The sequence below is a fragment of the Bos grunniens genome, chromosome 13, assembly GCF_055505025.1.
Source record: "Bos grunniens cultivar Pamir isolate PY7600 chromosome 13, Bosgru_T2T1.0, whole genome shotgun sequence".
In the NCBI taxonomy this organism is placed as follows: domain Eukaryota; kingdom Metazoa; phylum Chordata; class Mammalia; order Artiodactyla; family Bovidae; genus Bos; species Bos grunniens.
In genome coordinates this window covers 43,562,112-43,587,551 of record NC_141177.1, presented here as the reverse complement: position 1 = coordinate 43,587,551, position 25,440 = coordinate 43,562,112, and the positions used below count along the sequence as shown (strand labels likewise).

The following is a 25,440-nucleotide window of genomic DNA, read 5'->3' as shown; positions in this document are numbered from 1 at the left end:
TGCTGGGAGGGATTGGGGGCAGGAGGAGAAGGGGATGACAGAGGATGAGATGGCTGGATGGCATCACTGACTCGATGGACGTGAGTCTGAGTGAACTCTGGGAGTTGGTGCTGGACAGGGAGGCCTGGCGTGCTGCTATTCATGGGGTCGCAAGGAGTCGGACACGACTGAGTGACTGAACTGAACTGAACTGAAGGAAAAATTTGATAGAAAGACCAGCTCCAGAAGTGCACTTCATCTCTGTGTCCTAGGGTGGTTGTGCTGTGTGTGCTAAGTCGCTCAGTCGTGTCTGACTCTTATCACCTCCATAGACTGTAGCCCTCCAGGCTCCTCTGTCCATGTTGTGGGTGTGTAAAGGCAATGAAGGGACTGCCTGGTACTCGGGCCAAACCTGGTCTCCCCTGAGTCTTCCTGCAAGCTCAACCAGCCAAACAGGCCAGGGGTCTCCCAAGGTGACGTCTGTACTTTCTGAAAGGTACTTTGCCTGTGGCGTGGACATCAGTGAGAACACCTGCTGCAGAGTCAGAGGCTGTCAAGACTGATGCAAAGATTATATCCCAAGAGAGTTAAAAACTCGAATTTACATAAGTACAATGATAAGGAACTTTGTGTAAAATACAGCGAGGTGTTGATCAACAAATTCAAGCATGTTTTCCTTTGGAAAGCTGTGATCGTGGAGGAAGGCTCTGTTCTCCTGAGTGGTGGTGGCAATGGACTCTGGGCTCTGCCAGCTGCAGAGGCTGCTCCTTGAAGGTCGGGCTGGCATCGTGGTCAGTGCTGACCGCACTCTGAATTTATCTCCTGTGTATCTGCTGTCTTTATATCCAGTCCTTAATTTCTGTAGCTTCCAGAACTCCAGACAAAATCAAGATAAAGAGATATGGAAGTGAGAGTTGAAAGGGGTACTTTCTGACTCCCTGCTGCTTACAGAGGATGCCCAGAGGCATAACATGCATCTGAGATTCACAAGCACAGGTCCCCAGAAGCCCACGATCCTGTTAAGTTTCAGGGAAACAGAGATCCACAGGGGAGATGATAAGGAGCTTCCATGCCACGTGGAGTGTGATCCTTAGGAAGGAGGCTGTGAATCTGAGCCGCAAGCTGTGGCCTACGTGGTCCCAGGACTGTCACCTGAGCACCCTCCTCGCATGACCTGCTGCAGGCCGCCTCTGATTAGAGCTATCGATCGCTCCTGCAGAAGGGTCTCCCTGGGCTCAAGGAAGGTGAGCGGCAGAGCAGAGAGCTCCAGTATTGATTGGTTGCGGTTGGTGTGGGGGGTGATGCTCACCTTCCAGACGAGGGTCAGCGCTCCTTCACGCCACCTGGAAGGGTTCCTGTGCCATGTACAGCAGGGCCTGGGGGAAGTGGGGGAGATGTGTGCATCCAGGGATGGTGAAGCGGGGGAGCAAGGCCAAATGCCAGAGCCTGGGGACCATCTCCTCTCGTGTGGGCGGTTACAGGGCCTCTCAGAGAAGCCAAGGGTGCCAAGTGAAACCTTGGGCTTTTATATGAAAAAAAAAAAACAAAACCAAAAAAACAGGGCAATGGAAGCCTAGAAGGTGCATTCGTGCATTCCTTTGAGGCAGACGGACCGCGACACAGTGAACTGCCAGAGAGCCATGTGCGTGTGGAGAATGCTGCTCCAGAAAGTCCCTCCAGCATTTGAGGGGTTCGCCAGCCAAAAGGACGGCTCTTATTAGAAAACACAAAAACTATTTCCCACTCCAACTTGATCCTTCCCTCCACTCAAAGCAGAGCATTTAAAAACTGGCCCTAACTGACATCCTCCTTAAGGGCATCTCAATGATATAAAAGGCTTTCAAAAGATTTTTGTGAAGACAAACATCCACAGGCATAAACACATAAGATCATCTAAAAAAGCCAAGTAAAATTATGAAGTAGTGCACAATTCATGATTCTCAGAGGCAATATAAAATTAAATTACAGTATTAAAGAGAACAGACTAAAATGAAAATAAGAAACCCAAAGAAATTAAGATGAGGACAACATGCACCCTTTAAATATGTGCTTCTGTAGACACAGAAGCAAGTGAACTCAGTTTTACTGCTTTTATGATTAAATTCTTTGGATTAAGAAACCATTTATAATCATCTATTTCTCTTTGGTACCCATTATAAGTCATTTCCTCCTTGTCAGCATAAAAACATCTTGTGTCATTAAAAAGATGGTACTAGAGTCTGCTTTCTGCTCTTGGAAATTCCTTAAAGTGTTTGCATTTCGGATTTTAACTGAACTAACACCTCCTGAGTTCTTAGCAGGTCAGATGCTGGAGACTAAAAGATGAGGAAGCCAAGGAAGACGTGGTCTTTGTCCACCTGGGGGTGGGGGGTGGGCAGGTGCATCAGGACGTGCCCTGGCTCAGGGGGTCAGACCACATGGTCTGTGGAAGCCGGGCAGGGGTGCCTGCTGGTCACCCACCTTCCCTCACTCACAGCAGGCTGCCGCTGTCCTCAGCAGGTTGAGTGTGTGCCAGCCTGGGGACCTGCCTAGGCTAACAGCTCTAGGACTTCCAAGGTTAGACAGTGAAAAACCTCGAGCCTTTGGCCTGGGTTTATGTGAGCTCCAGGCAGCCATGTGTTCAGTCTGGTCGCTGGGAGGTCATTCTGCTATGAGGGGACCCCAGCTCTCCAAGTGAGAAGGTTGTCAGGGAGTGAGGATGCCTAGCCAGCCCGTGGCTGGTCCAACTGCACCAGGGCAGGCGCCAGACCTGCATGTGAACCACCCAGCTGAGCCCTGCCAGCCCTGAGGACGCACGAGGTCCCCTTCCACCACCACCTTCTCAAGCCTTTGCAGAGGGCTTGACTCTCACCCGCAGGCCTCCCGCAGTGAGAGGACAAGGCCAGGACTTGTAATAAGATTCTAAAATTCTGTTAAAATTAAAATAACTTTGATCTAAAATTGAGAAGCAGGGACTTCCCTGGCGGTCCAATGGCTAAGATGGCACACTCCAATGCAGGGGGCCCGGGTTCGATCTCTGGTCAGAGAATTAGATCCCACGTGCTGCAACTGAGAGCTTGCATGCCCCTACCAAAAAGATCCCTCATGCCACAACGAAGACTTGGTGCGGCCAAACAGACAAACGCCATTGAGAAGGAAATTAGGCTCGCCTGAGTGGGACACCCTTTCTGCCTTGTCACCTGCTATTGGCCAGATCAGAACCAGTCCTGAGGATGAGACGGGGTGGGGCTGAGCCTGGCTCTCTCATTCACCTCATGGGGATGTCTCGAGGGCCACCTGACGCTCTATGCTGAAATCTTGAATTTTATTCTTATAGAGTATTGTTCCTCTCGTCTACTGGATGAGGCAGGTCAGGACACACAAAGCTTTTGCACCATGTGAGGGCTTGATCTTGCTCTCCCAAGAAAGTTCTTATAAAAGCTTGTGGACATAAAGATGAATGACTCATCTTTCTTTTTTTTTTTTTTTTAATAGGAAGACAGATGCTCTCAATTTGATGACCTTTTCTGTGATGACAAGGGGCTGAATTTATGCATTTGCTCAACAACTATTTACCAAACAAAGTGTTGACTCTGTGGCAGGTGTGGAAGCCACACCCAGGGCTGGTATTCACCTGGGGAGTGCCAGCGTGGGCGGCACCCTGGCCAGCACCCCACTAGTGCCCTCGAGATCCCTGAGGTTGGCGATTTCAACTCTTGCTCTTGGAGGCATCAGTGAACCCCACAGACGAAACCCCTGCCCTGGGGCGGGGGGCATGATGTGAGTCCAGTGAATGGACTAGGTGGTAAATTCACACCGTAAATAGAGTGCAGGTGAGCAAGGAGATGGCAGAGGTGTGTGTGCAGGTGTGGGAGCTTGGTGGGGCTGTGCTGAGAGGCTGAGCCAGTGGACATCTGGAGAACAGAGCTTTAGGCTGAGAGCACCGGGCACTCAGGCCTCCCAGGAGGACTCTGGCATTGATTCTCAGTGAGGGGGAGCCCTCTGGAGAGGATGGGCTGGGTAAGCCCTGAAGTCTGACCCACATTTTAGCAGGCTGGCTCTGGCTGCTACAGCGAGTGTAGACTGGGCTGGACATGGGGCAGGAGCCAGAAACAGAGTCGGGAGGCCATGGTCAGCTGTACAGTCTTAGTTGTCACATCAGGGAGCGGGGAGGTAACTGGAGGCTTCTGAACTGGGACAAGCTCTCATTTCTACTTTAGAGGAGAAACTCTGGTTGCTGGTGAGTTTTCCAGGGAGACAGGCTCAGGGAGTGATGAGTGATGGGGCGTCCAGCCCAGAGCGGGGGTGATGGGTGGTGAGAAGCAGCTGGATGTGGGTTATGTTTTGTGGATTGATTCCTTTTATATGTTCTTCCTCCCATACATCCTTACAATGATCTGTCTGTGAGGAATCATTACCCTCATCGTACAGGTAAGGAAACAGATAGAGGTAAAGATGCTTGTTGAAAACCAAGGAAGGAGCCTTCCTGGTGGCTCCGGGGTAAGGAATCTCGCTGCCAATGCAGGAGACATGGGTTCGATCCCCAATCCAGGAAGATCTCATGCTGCAGAGCAACTAAGCTCGTGTGCCACAACTACTGAGCCAGGACTCTAGAGCCTGGGAGCTGCAACTATTAAGTCCATGTGCCACAACTGCTAAAGTCCGCAGGCCCTGGAGCCCGTGCTCCGCAACAAGAGCACACCACAATGAGAAGCCCATGCACGGCAACTAGAGAGTAGCCCCCGATTGCCACAATTAGAGCAAAGCAACGAAGACCCAGCACAGCCATAAATAAATAAATAAAATAATATACATATATATTTTTAAAAAGCTAAGGAGGGATCCCTGGTGGTCCAGTGGCTAAGAATCCACCTTGCAATTAAGGGGATGTAGGTTCGATCCTTGGCCAGAGAACTAAGATCCCACATGCATGGGGCCATGAAGCCCATGTGCCACAACTACCAAGCCTGCAAGCCACAACTACAAAGTCTGTGCACTGCAACTAAGACCCGACACAGCCAAATAAATAAATCGTAAAAATAAAAGCCAAGGAACTTTTTACGGAAACTGAAACCCCAGGTCTGTGTGAGGCCAGCCCTTGGGCATCACCTGCTGGTTTGAGGACCACATCAGAGTGACGCATCTGACAATTCATGCAGCCCTGGTAGGAAAACTGCTGCTAAGGATGGAAGACGGTGGAAGCTTCTTAGACAGACTCAAGCCTTGACCAGAAGAGTCTACTGTGACTGTCAGTGACATTGCCCAACATGAGAGCTAGAGACAGGTTTTAAACTGCTTTTATGCTAAAAAAAAAAAAAAGATCTGCTTTCCTATTGAGTTGTCATCAGTGGAACTCTGGTTAAATAACTGGTTGAATGATAAACCCATTAAGGAAACCAGGGACCCCAGTGTGTGTACCTCACAATCACTCAGGGAACTTGGGGACCCTGAAGCACAGCTTGTCTGCCACCTACGTGTGTACTCTTTACAGCCCAAAGTGTGATAATTGGGGCACATGAATCTAGGAAAAGGAGTGTTTGAACAGGATGGACATTTATCTCAGAGAAAGCCAGTAAATTAAAAGGAGAGCACATCTCATTCTGACCTGAGTTTAAACCAACATTTAGCTCAGGAAATCAACCCCGAATATTCACTGGAATCTGACTGTTGATGCAGCTCCAATACTTCGGCCACCTGATGTAAAGAGCCGACTCACTGGAAAAAGACGCTGATGCTGGAAAAGATTGAAGGCAGGAGAAGGAGATGACAGAGGATGAGATGGTTGGATAGCATCACCAACTCAACAGACAGGAATTTGAGCAAACTCTGGGAGACAGTGGAGGACAGAGGAACCTGGCGGGCTGCAGTCCATGGGGTTAAAAACAGTCGGACACGACTTAGCGATCGAACAACAACTAAAGAAGCCTGAGATTCCACAGAAGGTAGTGTATGTGAGGTGTGCGCGCCTGCTAAGGCACTGCGGTCATTTCTGACTCTGTGAGACCCTGCACACTGTGGCACGCCAGGCTCCTCTGTTCATGGGCTTCTCCAGGCAAGAATATTTCAGTGGGTTGCCATACCCTCCTCCAGGGGATCTTCCTGACTCCAGGATCAAACCTGCGTCTCTTATGTCTCCTGCACTGGCAGGCAGGTTTGCTACCACTAGTGCCACCTGGGAAGCCCAGTTAATGTGAGGTGTTTATGCACAAATGCATACGCATTGGGAGGGAGAATTTATAGCACATAAACACAGAAATAATTGGTTTTCCTCACTGAGATCATTTAAATGCTGTTTTCTTTTTTAAGTATTTAAAAATTGTGAACCATTTTTTTAACGTCTTTATTGAATTTGTTACAACGTTGCTTCTATTTTTTGTTTTGTTTTTTTGGTTGCAAGCCATGTGCGATAGCTCCTTGACCAGGGATCGAACCCACACTCCCTGCATTGGAAGGTGAAGTCTTAACCAGTAGACCCCCAGGGAAGACCCTAAGTGCTGTTTTCTGATGAAGAAGACTTCTAATGTGCATATAGGTGGTTATGTGCAGAGAACATTCATCCTGTTGAGTTCAGTCGCTCCACCGTGTCTGACTCTTTGCGACCCCATGAATCGCAGCATGCCAGGCCTCCCTGTCCAGCACCAACTCCGGGAGTTCACTCAAATTCACGTCCATCGAGTCGGTGATGCCATCCAGCCATTTCATCCTCTGTCGTCCCTTTCTCCTCCTGCCCCCAATCCCTCCCAGCATCAGGGTCTTTTCCAATGAGTCAACTCTGCATGAGGTGGCCAAAGTACTGGAGTTTCAGCTTTAGCATCATTCCTTCCAAAGAAATCCCAGGGCTGATCTCCTTTAGAATGGACTGGTTGGATCTCCTTGCAGTCCAAGGGACTCTCAAGAGTCTTCTCCAACACCACAGTTCAAAAGCATCAATTCTTCAGTGCTCAGCTTTCTTCACAGTCCAACTCTCACATCCATACATGACCACTGGAAAAACCATAGCCTTGACTAGATGGACCTTTGTTGGAAAAGTAATATCTCTGCTTTTTAATATGCTATCTAGGTTGGTCATAACTTTCCAAGGAGTAAGCATCTTTTCATTTCATGGCTGCAATCACCATTTGCAGTGATTTTGGAGCCCAGAAAAATAAAGTCTGACACTGTTTCCCCATCTATTTGCCATGAAGTGATGGGACCAGATGCCATGATCTTAGTTTTTGATCCTGTCAGAGAGGATATCAATTCTGCTTTCCCAAATTAATGAGTAGACAGTATTTCCAGGACATTAAAAAGATTTGATTTAAACAGGTCAAAAATCCTCTGAAAATATTCCTTAAAAGTAAAACTAATTTCCTTCTCTTCCTTGTATTAAAATTGAGTTCTTGAGAGTGTTCAAAGTATCTCAGTTCAGTTCATATCATTTTACAAATGTGAAGAAAACACACATCCTACTTCCTTTTCACCACCAAGCTAACCTCTCCTTGGGAGGACACAGTGTGATGGCAATTTTCATCTTTGGGGAGAAAGTTCTGGTTCTCGGGGCATTGAGGGCAGAGCACAGGGGTGAGCCATAGAGGCCCCCCTGCGAGGCTGCGCCTTCTTTAAATTCCACCAAGGACGGCAGTTTGGATGGAGACCCCAAAATCTATTCTGTCCATCTGTTTTATTATTCTTAGAACAACTGTCAAAAGTTGCCCAGGGATCAAGTTGCAAACATACTAATTTGCCTTTGAAAAGTAGGCCCTGGGGGAGTTCTGGAACTCTACTTATAAATTCAGAATCCCATCAGCGTGCCTGCTCGCCTTTGTGGAGGTATGAGCCTGCGCTTCCAGGCTCACATCTGCCTCCACGCCGGGATGCGCCCACAGACCCACATCCCACTTCATAGGCAAATGAAGGCAGGACCAAAGGGACTTGGCATCTTAAGGGCTGGCTTAAGATGACTAGCAGGGCCCATTTTTTTTTTTTTTTAGGAGGCAGTTCCTTCATGGATCACTGATGGATTAAGGACGAAAGCTTTGTGGTGGAGCGTTTAAATGGGTGGACACAGCGGAGGGACACATATTCAGTGCTCTTTAATGTCCCAGGACTGAATTAGGAAGGTTGGAGACGGGAATGAAGAAGCATTAGAAGAAATAAACTGAAGAGAACTATTAATATCATAAACCACTGTATACTGTATCGTTTCATTTTTTTATGATTCTGATGAAAATAATGAGAAGAGCATTTGGACACCTGTGATACCAGACATGGCTTTCTAAGTCATAATGAGCAACGTCCCAGGAGTCATCAGGTTAAAATAGTGTGCATTTTGGAAACATGCTGCTCTGTTGGAAACTGAGGCAGCTTGTACTTCTCAAGTTAAAGGCATGTGCACAATACAACATGAAGTCCACATGACTCCTGCATGGCTCCCATGCAGGACACATGATCGCATCTTGGGAGGGTAGATGGGGGCCCTGGCACTGATCCTCAGAGCTTCCAGCACCCCCCACCCCAGCCCCAGGGGTCTCTGTCAAGTCCCAGAGTATAAAGTCAAATGCTTTCATCCACGTCTCCTGCACTGCAGGCTGATCCTTTACCATCTGAGCCAGCAGGGAAGACCCTTCAAAGCACAGAACCCAGAAACATATTAGAAGTACAACTTTCAAAGTACTCATTTTAGAGTTTGGTAAAATGCCTCTGAGTAAACAAGAGAGGATACCCTTTCAAGGCCAACATGATGGCATGTGGATTGTTCTCACCTGCAGATGACCAAGGAAGCATTCCACTTTGATAAAAAAAAAAAAATTTACTTGTGTGTGCTGCAGATTGCTGCTGCAGCTAAGTCGCTTCAGTCGTGTCCGACTCTGTGCGACCCCATACACGGCAGCCCGCCAGGCTACGCCATCCCTGGGATTCTCCAGGCAAGAACACTGGAGTGGGGTGTTGCAGATTACTCGGGTACAAAACCCGCTGGGAGCCCACTGCAGACACTGAAGTGGACGGGCCCAAAGGGGATCACCATGTGGATTGGTCTGCTTTGTCCCTCTTCGGCCTTGCCCAATCTCTTATTATCATAAGGCATGTATTACCCTTTTTGGAGATCTGAATAACAGAAAGTCTCACCTTCTAATATATTGACTCTAATTGCAGAGACTGCTAAATGCTCTGGGATGCTGTTTATGGTATCGTGTTCCTTTTAAAATGGGACCGATAATTAGTAAACTGAAATTTGATTAACGTTGGATTAAGAGGTTCTGATGTCTCGCTGCAATGTGTGTACTGGGAGAGATCAGCCGTAGGAAACTCGTGTCTTCCCCTCTCCAAGATGAGAGGATAAATTTAAAAGCCTGATTTTTTTTTTTAAAAAGAGAGTTCAGTTGGTGTGCAACAGTTCATAATGTAGGATTCAGTTTTTTTCCTCACTCTTTTTTGTTTTCTCACTTTGAAGCTAGAGCCAATGAATTAATTATTTGAGAGAGGACAAAATAAACTAGAAATAAAAGTTCTCCTCCAAAAACGCTATGGGTGAGCCCCCTGGTTCTAACAGAGGGACCTGGGGTGTTAGATGGCTCAGGCCTCTCACCAAGCTCAACTGCAGAATTCCAAGACCATGAAGATCTCCTCTGAAAGGTATGCGTGTGTGTGTGCATGCTACGTCACTTCAGTCGTGTCCAACTCTTTGAGATCCTATGGACCATAGCCTGCCAGGCTCCTCTGTCCATGGGATTTCCCAGGCAAGAATTCTGGAGTGGGTTGCCATGTCCTCCTCCAGGGGATCTTCCTGAGCCAGGGATTGAACCCACATCTCTTATGTCTCCTGCATTGGCAGGCGTGTTCTTTACCAGTAGCACCACCTGGGAAGCTCTCTGAAAGGTATAAAGCCTGCAAAAACGACCACTAAATTTTAAATCAATACCACTTTGTGATCTTCAGACTTAAGGTTAGGGATGCCTCTTTATAGTTTCGCTAGGATTATAAAAAGGTGTGCAATGGCCAGAAATTTTTCCATGCTCCATGGCCAGGAGTCCATATTTCTTCCTTGCCTGCATCTTAAAATTCATACTCTTGTTTGCCTACTGCTGAAGAGTGTGGTAGAATCAGGAATAATGGCTCCCTGTGAAGCTGTGCCATTCCCAAAGTAACCACCTGAACTAGAAAGAAATGCGTCATTTATGGAATGACCTTTCACTCTTTGAATATTCCGACATTCATAGATGTTAAATGCCTAGAAATCCTAGCAGCGCTATGGAGAAAGGGGGGAAGGGTCAGCCAATACCCTCTTGCCTGCTCTTGACAGGATGACCGTCTCCACTTTTTTCAGCATCTTTCTAACAGCAATCTGTATCGGGGAACAACAATGGAATTTGTGTCATCATGACCAAACGATTACAGTGCAAACCGAGATTCTTTCGGGGCCCAGCAGGCTGCTGGTCCCTATGGAAACACAACCTCAGACAGTGTCCTCCACTGGGCTGGAGGAGGCGGCGAAGGCTTTTGTGCCTGGGGAGATTTCTTCCACAACCTTCCAGCACCAGACTCCAGAGCTTCCTCTCAACTCTCTTCTAATTGAGATGCAAATTAATCTCTCCGGCTGATTACACTTCCCTTAAGGCTACCAACACGCGCAGCTGTAACCAGAGTTTGTGAACTCCCCAACAAGTGACTTCAGCTGACAGCCTTGCCCGTGCAGACTGGCCGGTGGCAGGAGCTGGGCAGCCAGGACTTCCCTATGGCGAGTTACTGGCAGTAGGAAATTTACATACAGTTATGAATGAAAATGACAACCCTATACGACCGTATCCCTAGGACTCAGAAACAGACTCTGAGGCCAGTGTCACTTGAGGTCTTAGACTGAAGGACCACACCACTCCTGTGGATCCTGGCTTTCACTGCTTCACCTCCCTACCTCCTTACTGGCTGCTCTTCTGTAACCTGAACACCATTCGAATCCATCTCTCTAACTATTAACAGCTCTAAGAATACAGGATGACTAAACAGCCATCACTTACTTTTCATGGCTCTCGATACACTTCTATTAATTAAAAACCAGTGGATAAGAATCCGTCTGCCAGTGCAGGGGACATGGGTTCAACGATGCCTGATCGGGAAAGATCCCACAAGTCTCGGAGCAACTAAACCCACTGGACATGCTACTATGCCCATGTTTTAGAGCCCTTGAGCTGCAGCTTCCGAAGCCTGTATGCCCTAGAGCCTGTGCTCCTCAATAAGAGAAGCCACCACCATGAGAAGCCCAGGTGACGCGAGGAAGAATAGCCCCTACTTGCAGCAACTAGAGAAAGCCCATGTGCAGCAACAGAGACCCAGCAAAGCCCAAAATAAGTAAATACATAAAAACATAAATAAATTAAAAAATTAAAAAAAATCAGATATAAAGTCACCATTCCAATTGTTGAGATTTCCACCTAAATGTCCTTCAATAACTTTTTGCGGTGGTGATGCAAGCGTTATTATTTACAAAGCAACAGAAAAGCAATATGCACAAAACACTATGTTGGGGGATTCAGCTGCAAGGTAAACACTCAAAAATGGGGAAAGGACTTAAAGTGTGTCTTTCTGTACAGAGATATATACTCTATTCGTAGAGCTCTATTTCTTGGAAAATGAAGATTTTCAATTTTGAAAAAGAAATGCTGTTTTATAAAATATGAGTCATTTTTGTCTTGTTTTCCAAAACGTTTTCTTAAAAAAACTGAATGGATCTCTTCTCTCTGGCTCTCCCTTCACACATATGCATGTTTATAAAGTCCTAGGAGGAATGGACAGTGTCTAGTCAATTAGGAGACAGAAGAGGCTAGAGATGGCAGATCTGGCAGGTAGCATGGACAGCTGTGGAATGGGAGGCCCTTGGGTCACAGCAGACAGCCAACCACTGGTGGGGGCAATGGGCGTGACCTGGGAGGAATCCTGTGGGGGTCCACACACCCCCAGTGAGGAGGAACACCCCCTGTGAAGGTTGGGATGAGACAGGGTGGCCCAGCCATGGATCCAAGTGGGAAGTGAGGAGAAGGGGCGCTGCTAGTGCTATTTCACGAAGCAAGGTGTCAGCCTGGCTTCTGTGCACATTGTTAGAGTCACACTAGCTTTTTGTGGAGGGATGTGCTTCTGTCTAACCGTGATGGGTCATGAATCTTCAGCAAAACCAGCAAAGTGGTGTCTTCTTCTCCCTCCTTGAAGGTTCCCCTTGCCACCACCATGTGCCTCCCACAGGCTTGGTTCCTGGTTGGTATGCAGGGATGGAGGTAGTCTCTGCCCCCTTCTTGGGTACCAAGCTTTCACAGGGGGTGAGAGGAGGTGGACCTTCTACACAGAAGGGAGGAGTGGTCTCCAGCCTTCATCTGAGCATATCCGATGGTGAAAAGTACTTCTGAGACCTGATTCCATGGACAGGAGCTTCCACAATTCACAACAGAGATCTGAAACACTGGTATTTATGGGGCCAGGCTCACACTGAGGATGGTGACTGCAGTCATGAAATTCAAAGACACTTGCTCCTTGGTAGAAAAGCTATGTCAAACCCAGACTGTGTATTAAAACGCAGAGATATCACTTTGCCAACAAAGATCTGTCTTGTCAAAGCTAGTTTTCCCAGCAGTCACGTACTGATGTGAGAATTGAACCATAAGGAAGGTTGAGTTCCCAAGAATTGATGCTTTTGAACTGTGGTGCTGAAGAAGACTCTTAAGTCCCTTGGACTGCTAAGAGATCAAACCAGTTAATCCTAAAGGAAATCAACCCTGGATATTCACTGGAAAGACTGATGCTGAAGCTAAAGCTCCAATACTTTGGCCACTTGATGTGAAGAACTGACTCATTGGAAAAGACCCTGATGCTGGGAAAGACTGAAGGCAGGAGGAGAAGGGGACAACAGAGGGTGAGGTGGTTGGATGGCATCATCAACTCAATGGACATGAGTTTAAGCAAACCCCGGGAGATGGTGAAGGACAAGGAGGCCTGGCATGCTGCAGTCCATGGGGTGACAGAGTCAGACACGACTGAGCGACTGAACAAACAGGCTCGCAGTGTGATAAAGACCATGGTGACACTTACTGGGCTCTCACTTAGGACCAGGCTCTGTTTTACCTGTGTGGCCTTCTGACCATCTCATCTCCCCTAGGAGGGGTACAAATGGGGCTCTGGGTCTCAGTGTCAGGGAGACATGGCCCAGGGGTCTGCAGTGAACAGGGGGATAGGCAGGCAGCTGGTTAAGAGGCTGATTGCTGCCAATAACAGAGAAGGCCCTGTGGGGTCAGAGGTTTTGATTCTTCAACAAAAATCAGAAATCTAGATTTTGTAAAATGCACAATCTCCCAACTTCTCAACCTGCCTGACAAACTTAATTTTTACATGACGCTGGAGGCCACTACAGTTCAAACGAAGTCCATCTGAGGGGCTGGATTCAGTTGCAGGTGGCTGGTTTTCAGGCTCTTGGGTTTTGCATGTTTGCTCCAACATTGATCTAAAACCCGCTTCCTGGATGCCTCTGTTCACTGCTCCCTGTTCTGCAGCCCTTGCTCCTCTTTGACGCCCCAGGCTCCTGAGACCATTCCTCCTTGGTTTTGCTCCCTGAGCTGTATGGACCGGCTTCTCTGGACCTGCTCTGGGTTGGTTGGGCTCTTATGATGTGATCCCAGAGTGACACCCCTATTTGCCATGTGACCCAAGAGTGTAAGGGCGCAGGGACCATGCCTGTTCCTCCTGATGCGGTCTCACCCTCATGTCCTGGATCTCAAATCTGTGCTCAGTCACGATACTCGGGTTGCAGACACCACCTTTGGCCACGCGGAGTCACCCTTGGCCTCTAGGAACCCGGCTAAGCCCATGGGTGTGGCTTTTTGGGTTCCCCTTTTGGTCTCATCTGGATGGTTTCAGTTTGGTAGACTCATCTGTTGAGATGATTCTCATTTCTGATGTTGCCTTGGATCAAGTTAGTCCGCCCTCTCAGTTTCCCTTAAAAATGGTATTTACTTTGATAAACAGGTGTTCTAGACCTTTGTGAAAATTGCTGGATGGAAGCGGACTTGAGCAAAGCCTCGGCCCACATGGGACCAGACACTAAGGCCCCGGTTGGTCAGTGGCCACAAATGACTGCATTTATATTTAGCCACAGTAAAGTCACCCAGCTTCTGTAGGCCTGAACCCTCTCCCATTGGCTAGATGGCTATGATTCTTTATCTTGTGTTTAACCAAAATTAAGATGTATATTTACAAGCGTTCTCTAACTTCTGAAATGAGTAATCTTATCAAATATCATGCATGTGTTTGGGCTACTTCATTCTATGTGGACTCATCCTTTTCTGGAGGCTTACACACACAAGGGACTCTGCATTATGCCCCAATTCATCCTTTAATCCTATCTGAAAATGAAAATAGTTTCCTATTTTCAGTTCAGGGTGCATCCTCAATTTACATGACTTCTGAAAAAACAATTCTCCTGGTTCTGAGATCACTGTTGTAAATTTGTTCCACAACCCGATGTATGTGGCCTTGGAGGATGGATCTTACTGGCAGGGGCCAATTCTTTCTTTTTTCTTATTGTGTTCTCAGTGCTTTGAGTCTTCATTCATACACTAAGACACTTTTGCCAGCTCCTAGATGAAAAAGCTGGTGGAAGGTGGGATGGGGTTCACGGTGAAGACCACCCATGAGCACCGTGGAGAGCGACCCTCAGAACAGAGGCCCTGCAGACCCCACGCCATGTGGCTACAATGGGGGCTCCCTCTACCGCACCTCCCCTTTTTCTTTCTCAGAGAAAGTTTTCATTTTCTAATAAAATACCAAATCTCATTTCTTTTCCCCTCCACAGCATCAAGCCATCTCTGGAAACATGCCATTTCCTCACCCGATCTCTACCTTTTGAAATGTGCTTCTGGGGTATCAGAGCACAGATTTGCTTGTGGTTTATTCTGTTATTCTTACACAAACTCTGGGACAAACCGTTACTTTCTATAACATCCAAGTCAGCCTTTCACTGATGCTGAGCAAATGAATGCATCAAGATATAGCTCCCAGTGTCTGCTTCCGCTGTCTTCTGAAAGAGGGTGTGCTGGCCAGCAATTTGTCAAATGCGGACTTCCCTGGTGGTCCAGTGGTTAAGAATCCACCTGCCAATGCAGGCGACGGGTTTGATCCCTAGTCTGAGAAGATTCCAACTGCCATTGAGCAGCTAAGCCCATGTGTCCCAACTATTTTTAAGCCCACACATCCTAGAGCTCATGCTCTGCAACAAGAGAAGCCACTGCCATGAGAAGCCAGCGCACCACAGCCAGACAAAGCCTGTGTAGCCACAAGACCCAGTGAGGTCAAACATAAATAAATTTATCAGATGCTTGCTGCCCTTAGTAGAATGTACTCTGGAGTGGATGTCAAGCAGCTGAAGTCCCTATTGCAGCTCTACTTTGCCTTCAGGCAGCTCAGCAGGTGGACTAGAAAAACACTGTGCATGCCTCACCTCCTCGCCCCCACCCTGCACCGATGGACTGTGACCCCTCACCCCAAGCATGCTCCATCCTGGGCACTCTGACCCCAGCCAGGAGCGTCTCCTCTCCTTGCGGTGCTGGTATTATCTGGCATGTGTTTCTCTTCCCTGAAGCGGTTCAGCTCTAGGTTCCTGTTTCTCCCAGTTCTCCAGGTGAAGGCTGGGGCCTTGGTGCTGAGGCTGAACCCCTCAGGGATATGGATTCTGCTTGCCCGCCTGCCGAGGTGACCCTTCATTCCCCTCCTCCTTGCTCTCCTGGGAAACTGCTCTCTCCATTTCCTCCGCCCATTTCTCTCAGTCCCCCATTCCTCCCAAATCTACTCTTCAAGGGGATGCTCCAAGCAGTCTGGCCTTGATCCTCTTCCCGTCACCCTCCACACCCCTCACATCTAGCAGGCCACCTGCCTGCGGGAGGCGCCCCGTCTTCCCCTGCCGCAGACCAGACCCTCAGGTCTTTTCAGAGCCCCTCCTGTTACCCCTGCAATGCCTTTATCACCTCTGTCCTTCCAGACGTGTGTGTGCATGCATGTGCGTGCAAGTGAATGCGTGTGTGTGTGTCCGTCTGTCCTGCACTCTGCTGGACGGAAGCATCTGTGGGCCTCAAAAGCGATGCATTCTCTCGGAGCGCAGTCCAAAGCAGATGCTGTGCCCTCACTTGGAATATTTGTTCGTATTCCTGTTCTCAGCAGCTAGGACAGTGCCTGGCGCATGGCAGAACCCAGACCATGTTGACAAATGTGTCACTGGCCCCGCACCACCTGGCACCGTCTGCCTCCTCTTCCTACGCTACTCTCAAGTGTGTGAAGACAAATGGAGGGAGGTAAAGGTCTTCTGAGGGAGAGAACAGAGGTCCCGAGGGTGAGGGAAGGAAACAGAATGGTTACAGCTTTAGGAAGGGGGGCCATTTCTGAAAGTGTGTAAATTGAGAACACGACTGAGCAATGATAGGAAGAAGTTAGCAGTCTGAAAAGAGAGGCTCTGAAATCATCAAGTCTCCCTGCTGATGGAAAATGATGCTAAACTTCACTGGTGAAGGAGGGCCAACGTGATAGGTGTCCCCATCAACACTGACAGAGCCATGGGGGAGAGCGGGGGATGCCACTGAGACCATGCTCCCAGAGGGGGATGTGTACTTTAAGAGGCCACAGTCTGTGTGGTTCAGGGAGACCCCCTCCTAGCAGGCTCACTGCCTGCTGTGTGCAGCCTCTCCTAACATGAGTTCTCTGAGCAGGAGCAGAGACGCCCTGGCCTGATGCTTCCAGAAACCTGAGTTAACTGCAGTCTGGTTTGGGAACCTCGAGCTGGCCCAGAACCTGTAAATAAGACACGTGGCAGGTCCTGTACACAGCCCTCCAGGCACAGATCTGGGCCCCCTGATGGCCCACAAAGGATGGGAAAAGCAGAAGACTGGTGAGCTGGCCCACATCTCTCAGCAGGACAGTGGCTGCAGGACAAAGGCCCACGGAGGAAGTGACCAGAAACCCGGGAGGCGGGGGGGCCAGGATGAGACATCACTGAAGGTGCTTTGCCAAACACATCCCTGCCGAATTCACATTCTTTGGGGGAATCCTGGAAGACAGTGCTATTTTTCAGTCTCCTATGAGCCTTCAACACAGTTGCGACTGTTTGATTGCTCAGCGTATAACAGGGTACCCCAGACAGGAACTCCTCTAATGTTGAGTCTAAGCTGGGTTTATTGCTCAGAAAAGATCTCCAAAAGGCACATTCATTCCAACAATGCTCCCAGTCCTCAGTTTAGTAACAACTGTTATGTCTTTTTGAATGCTGTGCTGTGCTTAGTCACTCAGTTGTGTCAGACTCTTTATGACCTGAGGGACCGCAGCCCTCCAGGCTCCTCTCTTTTTCCAGGCAAGAACACTGGAGTGGGTTGACATGCCCTCCTTCAGGGAATCTTCCCAACCCAGGGAACAAACCCAGGTTTTCTGCATTGCAGATGGATTCTTTACTGTCTGAGCCATCAGGGAAGCCCAAGAGTACTGGAGTGGGTAGCCTATCCCTTCTCCAGGGAATCTTCCTGATCCAAGAATCGAATCGGGGTCTCCTGCATTGCAGGTGGATTCTTTACTAGCTAAGCTACCAGGGAATCCCTTTTTCTCGGATATTACTGAACAAAATTGATACAGAACTGCCCATATTTCTACTTCTGGTTAAATATCACCCAGAACTGAATCCCAGTGGACATATTTGAGTTGAGCACTGGTCACTAGCTGGGGTGGGGGCTGACTCCCTGGGGAAAACAGGCTCCCCATCTGAACCAGAACTCACTCTGAGAGAAACAAGCCTATGGTGTCCTAACAAACACAAACCACCAAGGAACCCTATGTGTCCTGAGTTGTGTTACTTCCTTGTGTTAGGCAACAATTTCCTCTAAAAATGATGACACAGAGGGAAAGGGGAAAATGGTGCCCATGGTTCCTTTTCTAGTCAGTCCCGACTCGTCTGTAAACTGAAGTTAAGTTTAGTACATAGGGAGAGTGAAATAAAACCAGATAAGTTTCTTTTGCGCAGTGTTTCCAGTCCTGGCATCTACGTACAAGTTATGAAATATGAACTGGGTAATTCCAGTGGTTCCATACCTGAGTTAGATGCTTTTATGTTTTGCATACTAAACTGATATTACACAATATAAAGAATGAAAAAGTAATGCTAATCATCTAAATTTTTAATATTCCTTTACCTAAAATGATGTTAAATAGCAAATTAAAAAACACCATGACAAGTTAGAGAAAAACTGCCAGAGAATGGAAAATGCTTTATATTTTAGCCTCTTTGAAGGCACTGTCTCTGCTTTTTAAGTAAGGGGCCCACATTTTCATTCTGCACTGGGACCTGGGTTACATAGTAAGCCCAGGTTTCAGAGATATCCAAGGCACTAAGGACCTTCTCAGCCCTTGGAAGGGTTTGAGGGGCTGGGATGGTGGACCCTACAAACTCCCCCCTACCTCTTGCCCTGGCATCGGGCGACCCTGATGCTGTACTAGGATCTGAATCTCCAAGGTGGCCATGAAGTGAGAGAGTTAGGATCCCCTCAGCTCCTTGGTCCTACTCAGAAGACCATCTCTGCTGGAAGCTCGCTCCTGTGTCTGTCACCAGGACCCCGCTGGACTTGACCATGCATACAGTCCTAAAGAGCCCTAGATGACCACTCAAGAACACTGTGAGTCCCTCCGTTTGCTCCGGTGTCCTCTGTCCTAGGACCCGGTCCTGCCACCTGGGGACAGTGCCCCTCACAACCCTCCAGCTCAGCCTACGGCTCTCTCCTTGGCATCTCAGCCCCACTCCCTGGCTGCCTTCGAACTTGGTTAGTTTGCCTGTCTCCTCCAGGCAGCATGGGGCAAGGGCTACACCTGCCTGCTCCCCCCTGGACCCCAAACCCCAGCTCTGGGCTGGGCAGATTCTGAGCCCACAGGGACTGACTGGAGACACCCATGCAAGGAGACACCCACGATTAGGATGTGTTTGGTTATTTGGTGTTTTTTAAACTTCAAACCTAAGGCTTATGTCAGTGAAGCAGTGGATTCCAGACTAGCGGCGACAGCAACTAGGTTAGATTTTTGTTAAAGCATGTGAATGAGAGCGCCAGGATGCTTTAACATAGTGTTAAAGGAGCAGTTCATTATTAATAGCCTAGGTAGATATCTATAAATATTTAAAAAATCTAAAAATTAGTCATTTTTTAAAGAACAAAAATACAAACACCCCCACTTTTCTTAACTTTTCTTCTTCTTATACCTTTGGTTTTTTACCTGAATACTAGCTTTTTTGCAGGCAGAAATTAGAGAATAGAGTAGTTAAGTGATTGCAAAGCTTTCCCTGTTGATTGTATCTCTATAAAGATTACTGATAATGTTTTAAATAATTTATTTGAATTGCACTAATTAAATCTTCTCCAGGTGTAAGGCAAAAGAAAAATGTTTAACATTTTATAATGATCAACATAATAAGTTTATTACTTTCTCTTTGCTAACTTCCATACTAAGCCATCCTCTGAGATGTACACCTACCTATTTTATGAGCAATTTGGGGAAAGAGCACTTCCTCACTCATGTGAGCATCAGTGGCCCTAAGCCCACATCCACTTCAGTTCAGTGTGGCTGCTTGAAGAATTTTTAAAATGATGCTGAATCCTATCCTTTGAACTTTTAAAAATAGTGTTTCCCCTTAAACCTGATTATTCTGAAGCTGCATTAACTCCGACTGGAGAAAGCAGTGTCCAACAACACAACAAAGTGTGGCTTTTGTAATGAGCAGCTCCATAAGTGGAGAAGGTGACGTGACAAAAATCACAATGGACCTCTAGCAAACGGAATCTTCCTGTTTGCAAATGACTTTTTCTTGCCTTGGCCCAACATCCTTGACTGATGAGTGTCCAGCTCATCATGCAAACCCGACCAGCCAATTGCTAAAAAGATCCTTCTCATTTCTGCCAAGAACCTTTCTCTAACAGCCTGTGAAATAAAAACTCCACCGCAGAAGGCTGAATCGGCACCAGCCATGAGATTAAGTCCAGAGTGCAGTGGAGGTCCCTGTTACAGAACGCCTGCTCTGAAACACCACCCCGGGCCGGACAAATCGGGAGGGGGCAGGCCAAGGGGGATAATGCCCCCCAGCCCCCCGGGGAGGGACCAGATGGGATCTAATAGCTCTTTTCTACTACTAATTTCTATGATAATTCTGAGTTGCCACATGGCATATGTATTTTTTTCTTAATCTAAAGACAGAATATCAGTCAATGAAGTGACCAGGATTTTAATGAAAGGTATTTTTCATGAACTGTATCTATTCACATGTGGTATTTCTCACCCACCCCTCGCCCCCACCCTCCAGCAGCGTGTCACTGATGGCAAGGTTGGGAGAAGCAGAGAGACAGAGGTCAAACACAATATGCTTATAATCATTATCAATACTAATTAGAAACAGAGAGATCCTGAGTTGTGTTAGGTCAGATGTGTTTCGAAGCAATTTTATGAAGTCGCCTTAATTTTCTTATCATCAGGGTAAAATGAAGCTTTAAATATGCGGTACCTCCAACACCAACCTGATCAAATGGCTGCTTTTCATGGTTCTTGGCTCCAAAAGATTTAAGATTTAAATTTGAAGATTACAGCAGGCCAACGAATGTTGGAGAAAAAAAAAAAGAATCACACTAGTGAAATTTCTTCTGCCTTTAGAAAGAAGATCAGAAATGAGAGAAGGAGGTATTCAGGATTTGGGGAAATGACTAAAGGATTTCTAGCCACTGTCACTGGCGAGTTCAAGCACAACTCTGTTGAGGGTGCCCTTCCTATCCTCCCAACCAGACACAATGTCCCCTTCCCCTGACCTCCTGGGACACCATTTGTGCTTCTCCAGTGGCACCTGTCACGTTCTCTGATTTATCAGCATCATTTCCTTCGTGGTTGCTTCTGGCAGGTGCTTGGACTGACGCCACTGCATCTTTTCAGCACCCCAACTTACATGCAACAGACTGCAGCAAACAGAGACAAGGAGGAGGGGGGAGGCGAATGAACCTGGGGAGAAACACCCCAGGAGAATGAGCATCTCATCACGGGTGCTGTTCTTAGCACAGACGTATGGGGCTTGATGATGAAAATCAACTCTTCCTAAGTTAGATGTGGCACAAAATTATATTATATAAAAGTATGATGTTTTACTTCAACCCAGACTGAAAAACATCCTTTCTCCCCTCTTGTGCCCAGCTGTTAAGACTTACCTCTTTGCCTGAAGTTGGATGCTGGGCAGGTTAACACGTTACACACTTAACTTAAAAAAGATACAAGCTCTGGTAGAGGGGGATGAGGCACTTGACGGCCCGGCTGGCGTTGATGCAGGTGGCACAGATAAGGCTTGGCAGTAGCTTCCCACTCACGATTGCTCCATCAAACAGAGGCCCAAAAAATGGAACCTGTCAATGCAAAACAGAACAAAACCAGAAGAACACTTAGTATGTTAAAAACAAACAAACAAACAGTAAAAGGTGAACCAAAGACATGAGAACAGCTGCTTGATACACCTCAAATCTGTCAGGACCACGCACACTGCCACCCACAGACTGGGCGCTGGATGTAGGGGACCCAGGTCCAGGGCTTTCGAATCAAGCCAAGCCGGGTTGTGCCACGATGCTCCTCTCCTGCAAACTTATCAGCTAAACTTCTCATGACAGATTGTGACCATGTTCTTCTTTTCTTTCTTGAGCTGTCATTTATGGAAGCAATATTACTCTTTCTGAGCGTTTCCACCGTGTGGATACACTCCAGAGCACACAGCCGGGCCTCAGGGTACACCCCCAGGCTGGCAACCTTCTGAAACTGATTTTAGAATTAGCAATATTTTCACATGGATCCCGATGTGTGTTGACTCTTAAAGGAGATGACACTGTCTCGGCTAACAACCACAAGGTCCTCCTTCTTGAACCTTCTTCCCTCTATTTCAGAGACATCACATCATTCACATTTCCTTCTAATTCTTTAACAGAGACTTGGCTTTCCTTCGCACCTGTGCCACCCAGGGTTTGGGTGCCTGTCTTTTTTTGGATTTCTTTTTCTCTCTTTCACTTTTTTTTTTCCCGTATTTGAATTTCATCAACTCAATTCACTACTATGGAGACTGTCAGCTCCATGAAGTCAAGAATAGGGTCTTCCTTATAACTCCTGTATTTATTCTTATCACTTACTTACTTATTTGTTCAAAAAATATTTATTATCTGACAGATACTGTCCTATTGACTTGGGACACAGCAGTGAATATAAAGAAAAAAATTCCCGATTTCATTGAGCTTAGAACTTATTGGAGGTTTTGGAGAAAAGAACAGTATAAAGACATCAAATATGTAACATGTTAAGCATTAAAGTGGGCTTCCCAGGTGGCACTAGTGGAAAAGAACCCACCTGCCAATGCAGGAGATGTAAGAGACACGAGTTCGATTCCTGGGTCAGGAAGATCCCCTGGAGGGTATGGCAACCCACTCCAATATTCTTGCCTGCAGAATCCCATGGACAGAGGAGCCTGGAGGGCTACTGTCCATGGGGTTGCAAAGAGTCACACATGACTGAAGCAACTTAGCACGCACACACAGGTAGTAAAGTGCTAAGGTGAAGCAGAAGGCAGGGAAGAGCAATAGGACTCTCTAGGGGAGAGTCCTTCAGTTAGAGGTCACACGACCAGGGGGACGAGGGAGGGCGGGCTGACTTCCAGTGTATGAGGACGGCTGATACGAGAGCATTCCAGGCAGAGCAGCAGCACACACGATGCCCTGGGTGGGGGGCGGAATCAGTGTGTTTCAGCAACAGTGAGGAAGCTTCAGTCTGGTTGGAGCTGACCTAACTTGGAGATGATCTTTGCAAATGAAGTGATCAGGAACCTAAATGCCCAAGTCAGACAGGGTAGGATGCATGTTTGTATACTTGGGGTGGGGGCAGGGATAGAGCATTGCAAAAAGATGGGGGTAAAGGGGGCGCCTGTGAAGAGTAATGGCAACCATGATCACAGTCTCTGTGAAAGGAACTTTGTCAAGTTACAAAATAATGTTAGAGTAAGATGTCAGGATGGAGAAGGTAATGGCAACCCACTCCAGTACTCTTGCCTGGAAAATCCCATGGATGGAGGAGCCTGGTAGGCTGCAGTCCATGGGGTTATGAAGAGTCGGACACGACTGAGAGACTTCACTTTCACTTTTCACTTTCATGCATTGGAGAAGGAAATGGCAACCCACTCCAGTGTTCTTGCCTGGAGAATCCCAGGGACGGGGGAGCCTGGTGGGCTGCCGTGTCTAGGGTCACACAGAGTCGGACATGACTGAAGCAACTTAGCAGCAGCAGCAGCAAGACATCAGGAAGAAAAGACAGGAGCGGAAAGCCTCTATGCATGGTGGAAAGGGCATGTGGGGAGACATCAGGGATCGGGGACCAGTGAGAGTTGGTTTTCCGTGACATTCCCCCCGAGAAGCTGGCTCGTTACCCTGAGGTCAGAACTGCCTCGGCACTGATGGACAGGACCGTCCCTGGAGACTTACCACTATGAACACCACTGGCTTCACCCTGAATCCTGCCCACAAACAGGAGAACGGACGTATTTGAGGGCATTTCATGAATACCCATCCCCCAATTAAAACTATCAAGAAAAGTTATCATGAACAATGAGAGGATCAAGTGCCAGACTGGAAATAACCAAGGGCCAAAATGAGAGGTCAAAAGGGAAAGCAGGGACCTCTGTGGTTATTCATAGGACTGTAGGCTCCAGGGATGCTGGTGCACAGACAGGCCGGGCCCTCTCGGGGACTTCTGCACATGAGCAAGGGCTTCCCTTACTAAACCGGTTTGCCACAACTACTGAGAAAGAGCTCTAGAGCCCGTGCTCCACAACAAGAGAAACCACTGCAATCAGAAGTCCAAATACCATTATTAGAGGATATGCCTCACTCACTGCAACTAGACAAAGCCCGTTTGCAGCAACTAAGACCCAGTGCAATCAATCAATAAATATAAAAAATAAAAGATTTCATTTGTTCCTCTCTAAAGCTCTTTCTTTCTAAACTAGATCTGTGTTTCTGATCCATATAATTTTCCTTCTTTTTTGATGAATTTATTGCAACATTTCTTATAAGGCAGGTCTACTGGTTACAAATTGCCTGACTTCTATGCCAAAGAATGCTCAAACTACTGCACGATTGCACTCATCTCACACGCTAGTAAAGTAATGCTCAAAATTCTCCAAGCCAGGCTTCAGCAATATGTGAATGGTGAACTTCCTGATGTTCAAGCTAGTTTTAGAAAAGGCAGAGGAACCAGAGATCAAATTGCCAACATCCTCTGGGTCATGGAAAAAGCAAGAGAGTTCCAGAAAAGCATCTATTTCTGCTTTATTGACTATGCCAAAGCCTTTGACTGTGTGGATCACAATAAACTGGAAAATTCTGAAAGAGATGGGAATACCAGACCACCTGATCTGCCTCTTGAGAAATCTGTATGCAGGTCAGGAAGCAACAGTTAGAACTGGACATGGAACAACAGACTGGTTCCAAATAGGAAAAGGAGTACGTCAAGGCTGTATATTGTCACCTTGCTTACTTAACGTTTATGCAGAGTACATCATGAGAAACGCTGGACTGGAAGAAACACAAGCTGGAATCAAGATTGCCGGGAGAAATATCAATAACCTCAGATATGCAGATGACACCACCCTTATGGCAGAAAGTGAAGAGGAACTAAAAAGCCTCTTGATGAAAGTGAAAGTGGAGAGTGAAAAAGTTGGCTTAAAGCTCAACATTCAGAAAACGAAGATCATGGCATCCGGTCCCATCACTTCATGGGAAATAGATGGGGAAACAGTGGAAACAGTGGCAGACTTTATTTTTCTGGGCTCCAAAATCACTACAGATGGTGACTGCAGCCATGAAATTAAAAGACGCTTACTCCTTGGAAGGAAAGTTATGACCAACTTAGATAGCATATTCAAAAGCAGAGACATTACTTTGCCAACAAAGGTTCGTCTAGTCAAGGCTATGATTTTTCCTGTGGTCATGTATGGATGTGAGAGTTGGACTGTGAAGAAGGCTGAGCGCCGAAGAATTGATGCTTTTGAACTGTGGTGTTGGAGAAGACTCTTGAGAGTCCCTTGGACTGCAAGGAGATCCAACCAGTCCATTGTGAAGGAGATCAGCCCTGGGATTTCTTTGGAAGGAATGATGCTAAAGCTGAAACTCCAGTACTTTGGCCACCTCATGCAGAGTTGACTCATTGGAAAAGACTCTGATGCTGGGAGGGATTGGGGGCAGGAGGAGAAAGGGACGACAGAGGATTAAATGGCTGGATGGCATCACCGACTCGATGGACGTGAGTTTGAGTGAACTCCGGGAGTTGGTGATGGACAGGGAGGCCTGGCGTGCTGCGATTCATGGGGTCACAAAGAGTCGGACACAACTGAGCGACTGATCTGATCTATTTGTCTGAGAAAGTATTTCTTCTTTCATTTCTGAAGAATACAGA

The 25,440-nt window shown here is 47.3% G+C and overlaps 1 protein-coding gene across 19 annotated transcripts in view; it reads right to left on the bottom strand.

The window, feature by feature from the left end:
* RALGAPA2 (Ral GTPase activating protein catalytic subunit alpha 2) overlaps nt 1-25,440 on the bottom strand; it is a 280,383-nt gene that overhangs the window by 56,905 nt on the left and 198,038 nt on the right. For all 19 annotated transcript variants that reach the window (XR_015139448.1, XR_015139449.1, XM_086333702.1 and 16 more), the window contains one exon: nt 21,235-21,362. Coding sequence is in view for 17 of the 19 variants with exons in the window: in XM_086333702.1 (XP_086189828.1) it covers nt 21,235-21,362 (128 nt within the window). In the remaining 2 variants the exon portion in view is untranslated. The remainder of the gene's footprint in view (nt 1-21,234; nt 21,363-25,440) is intronic.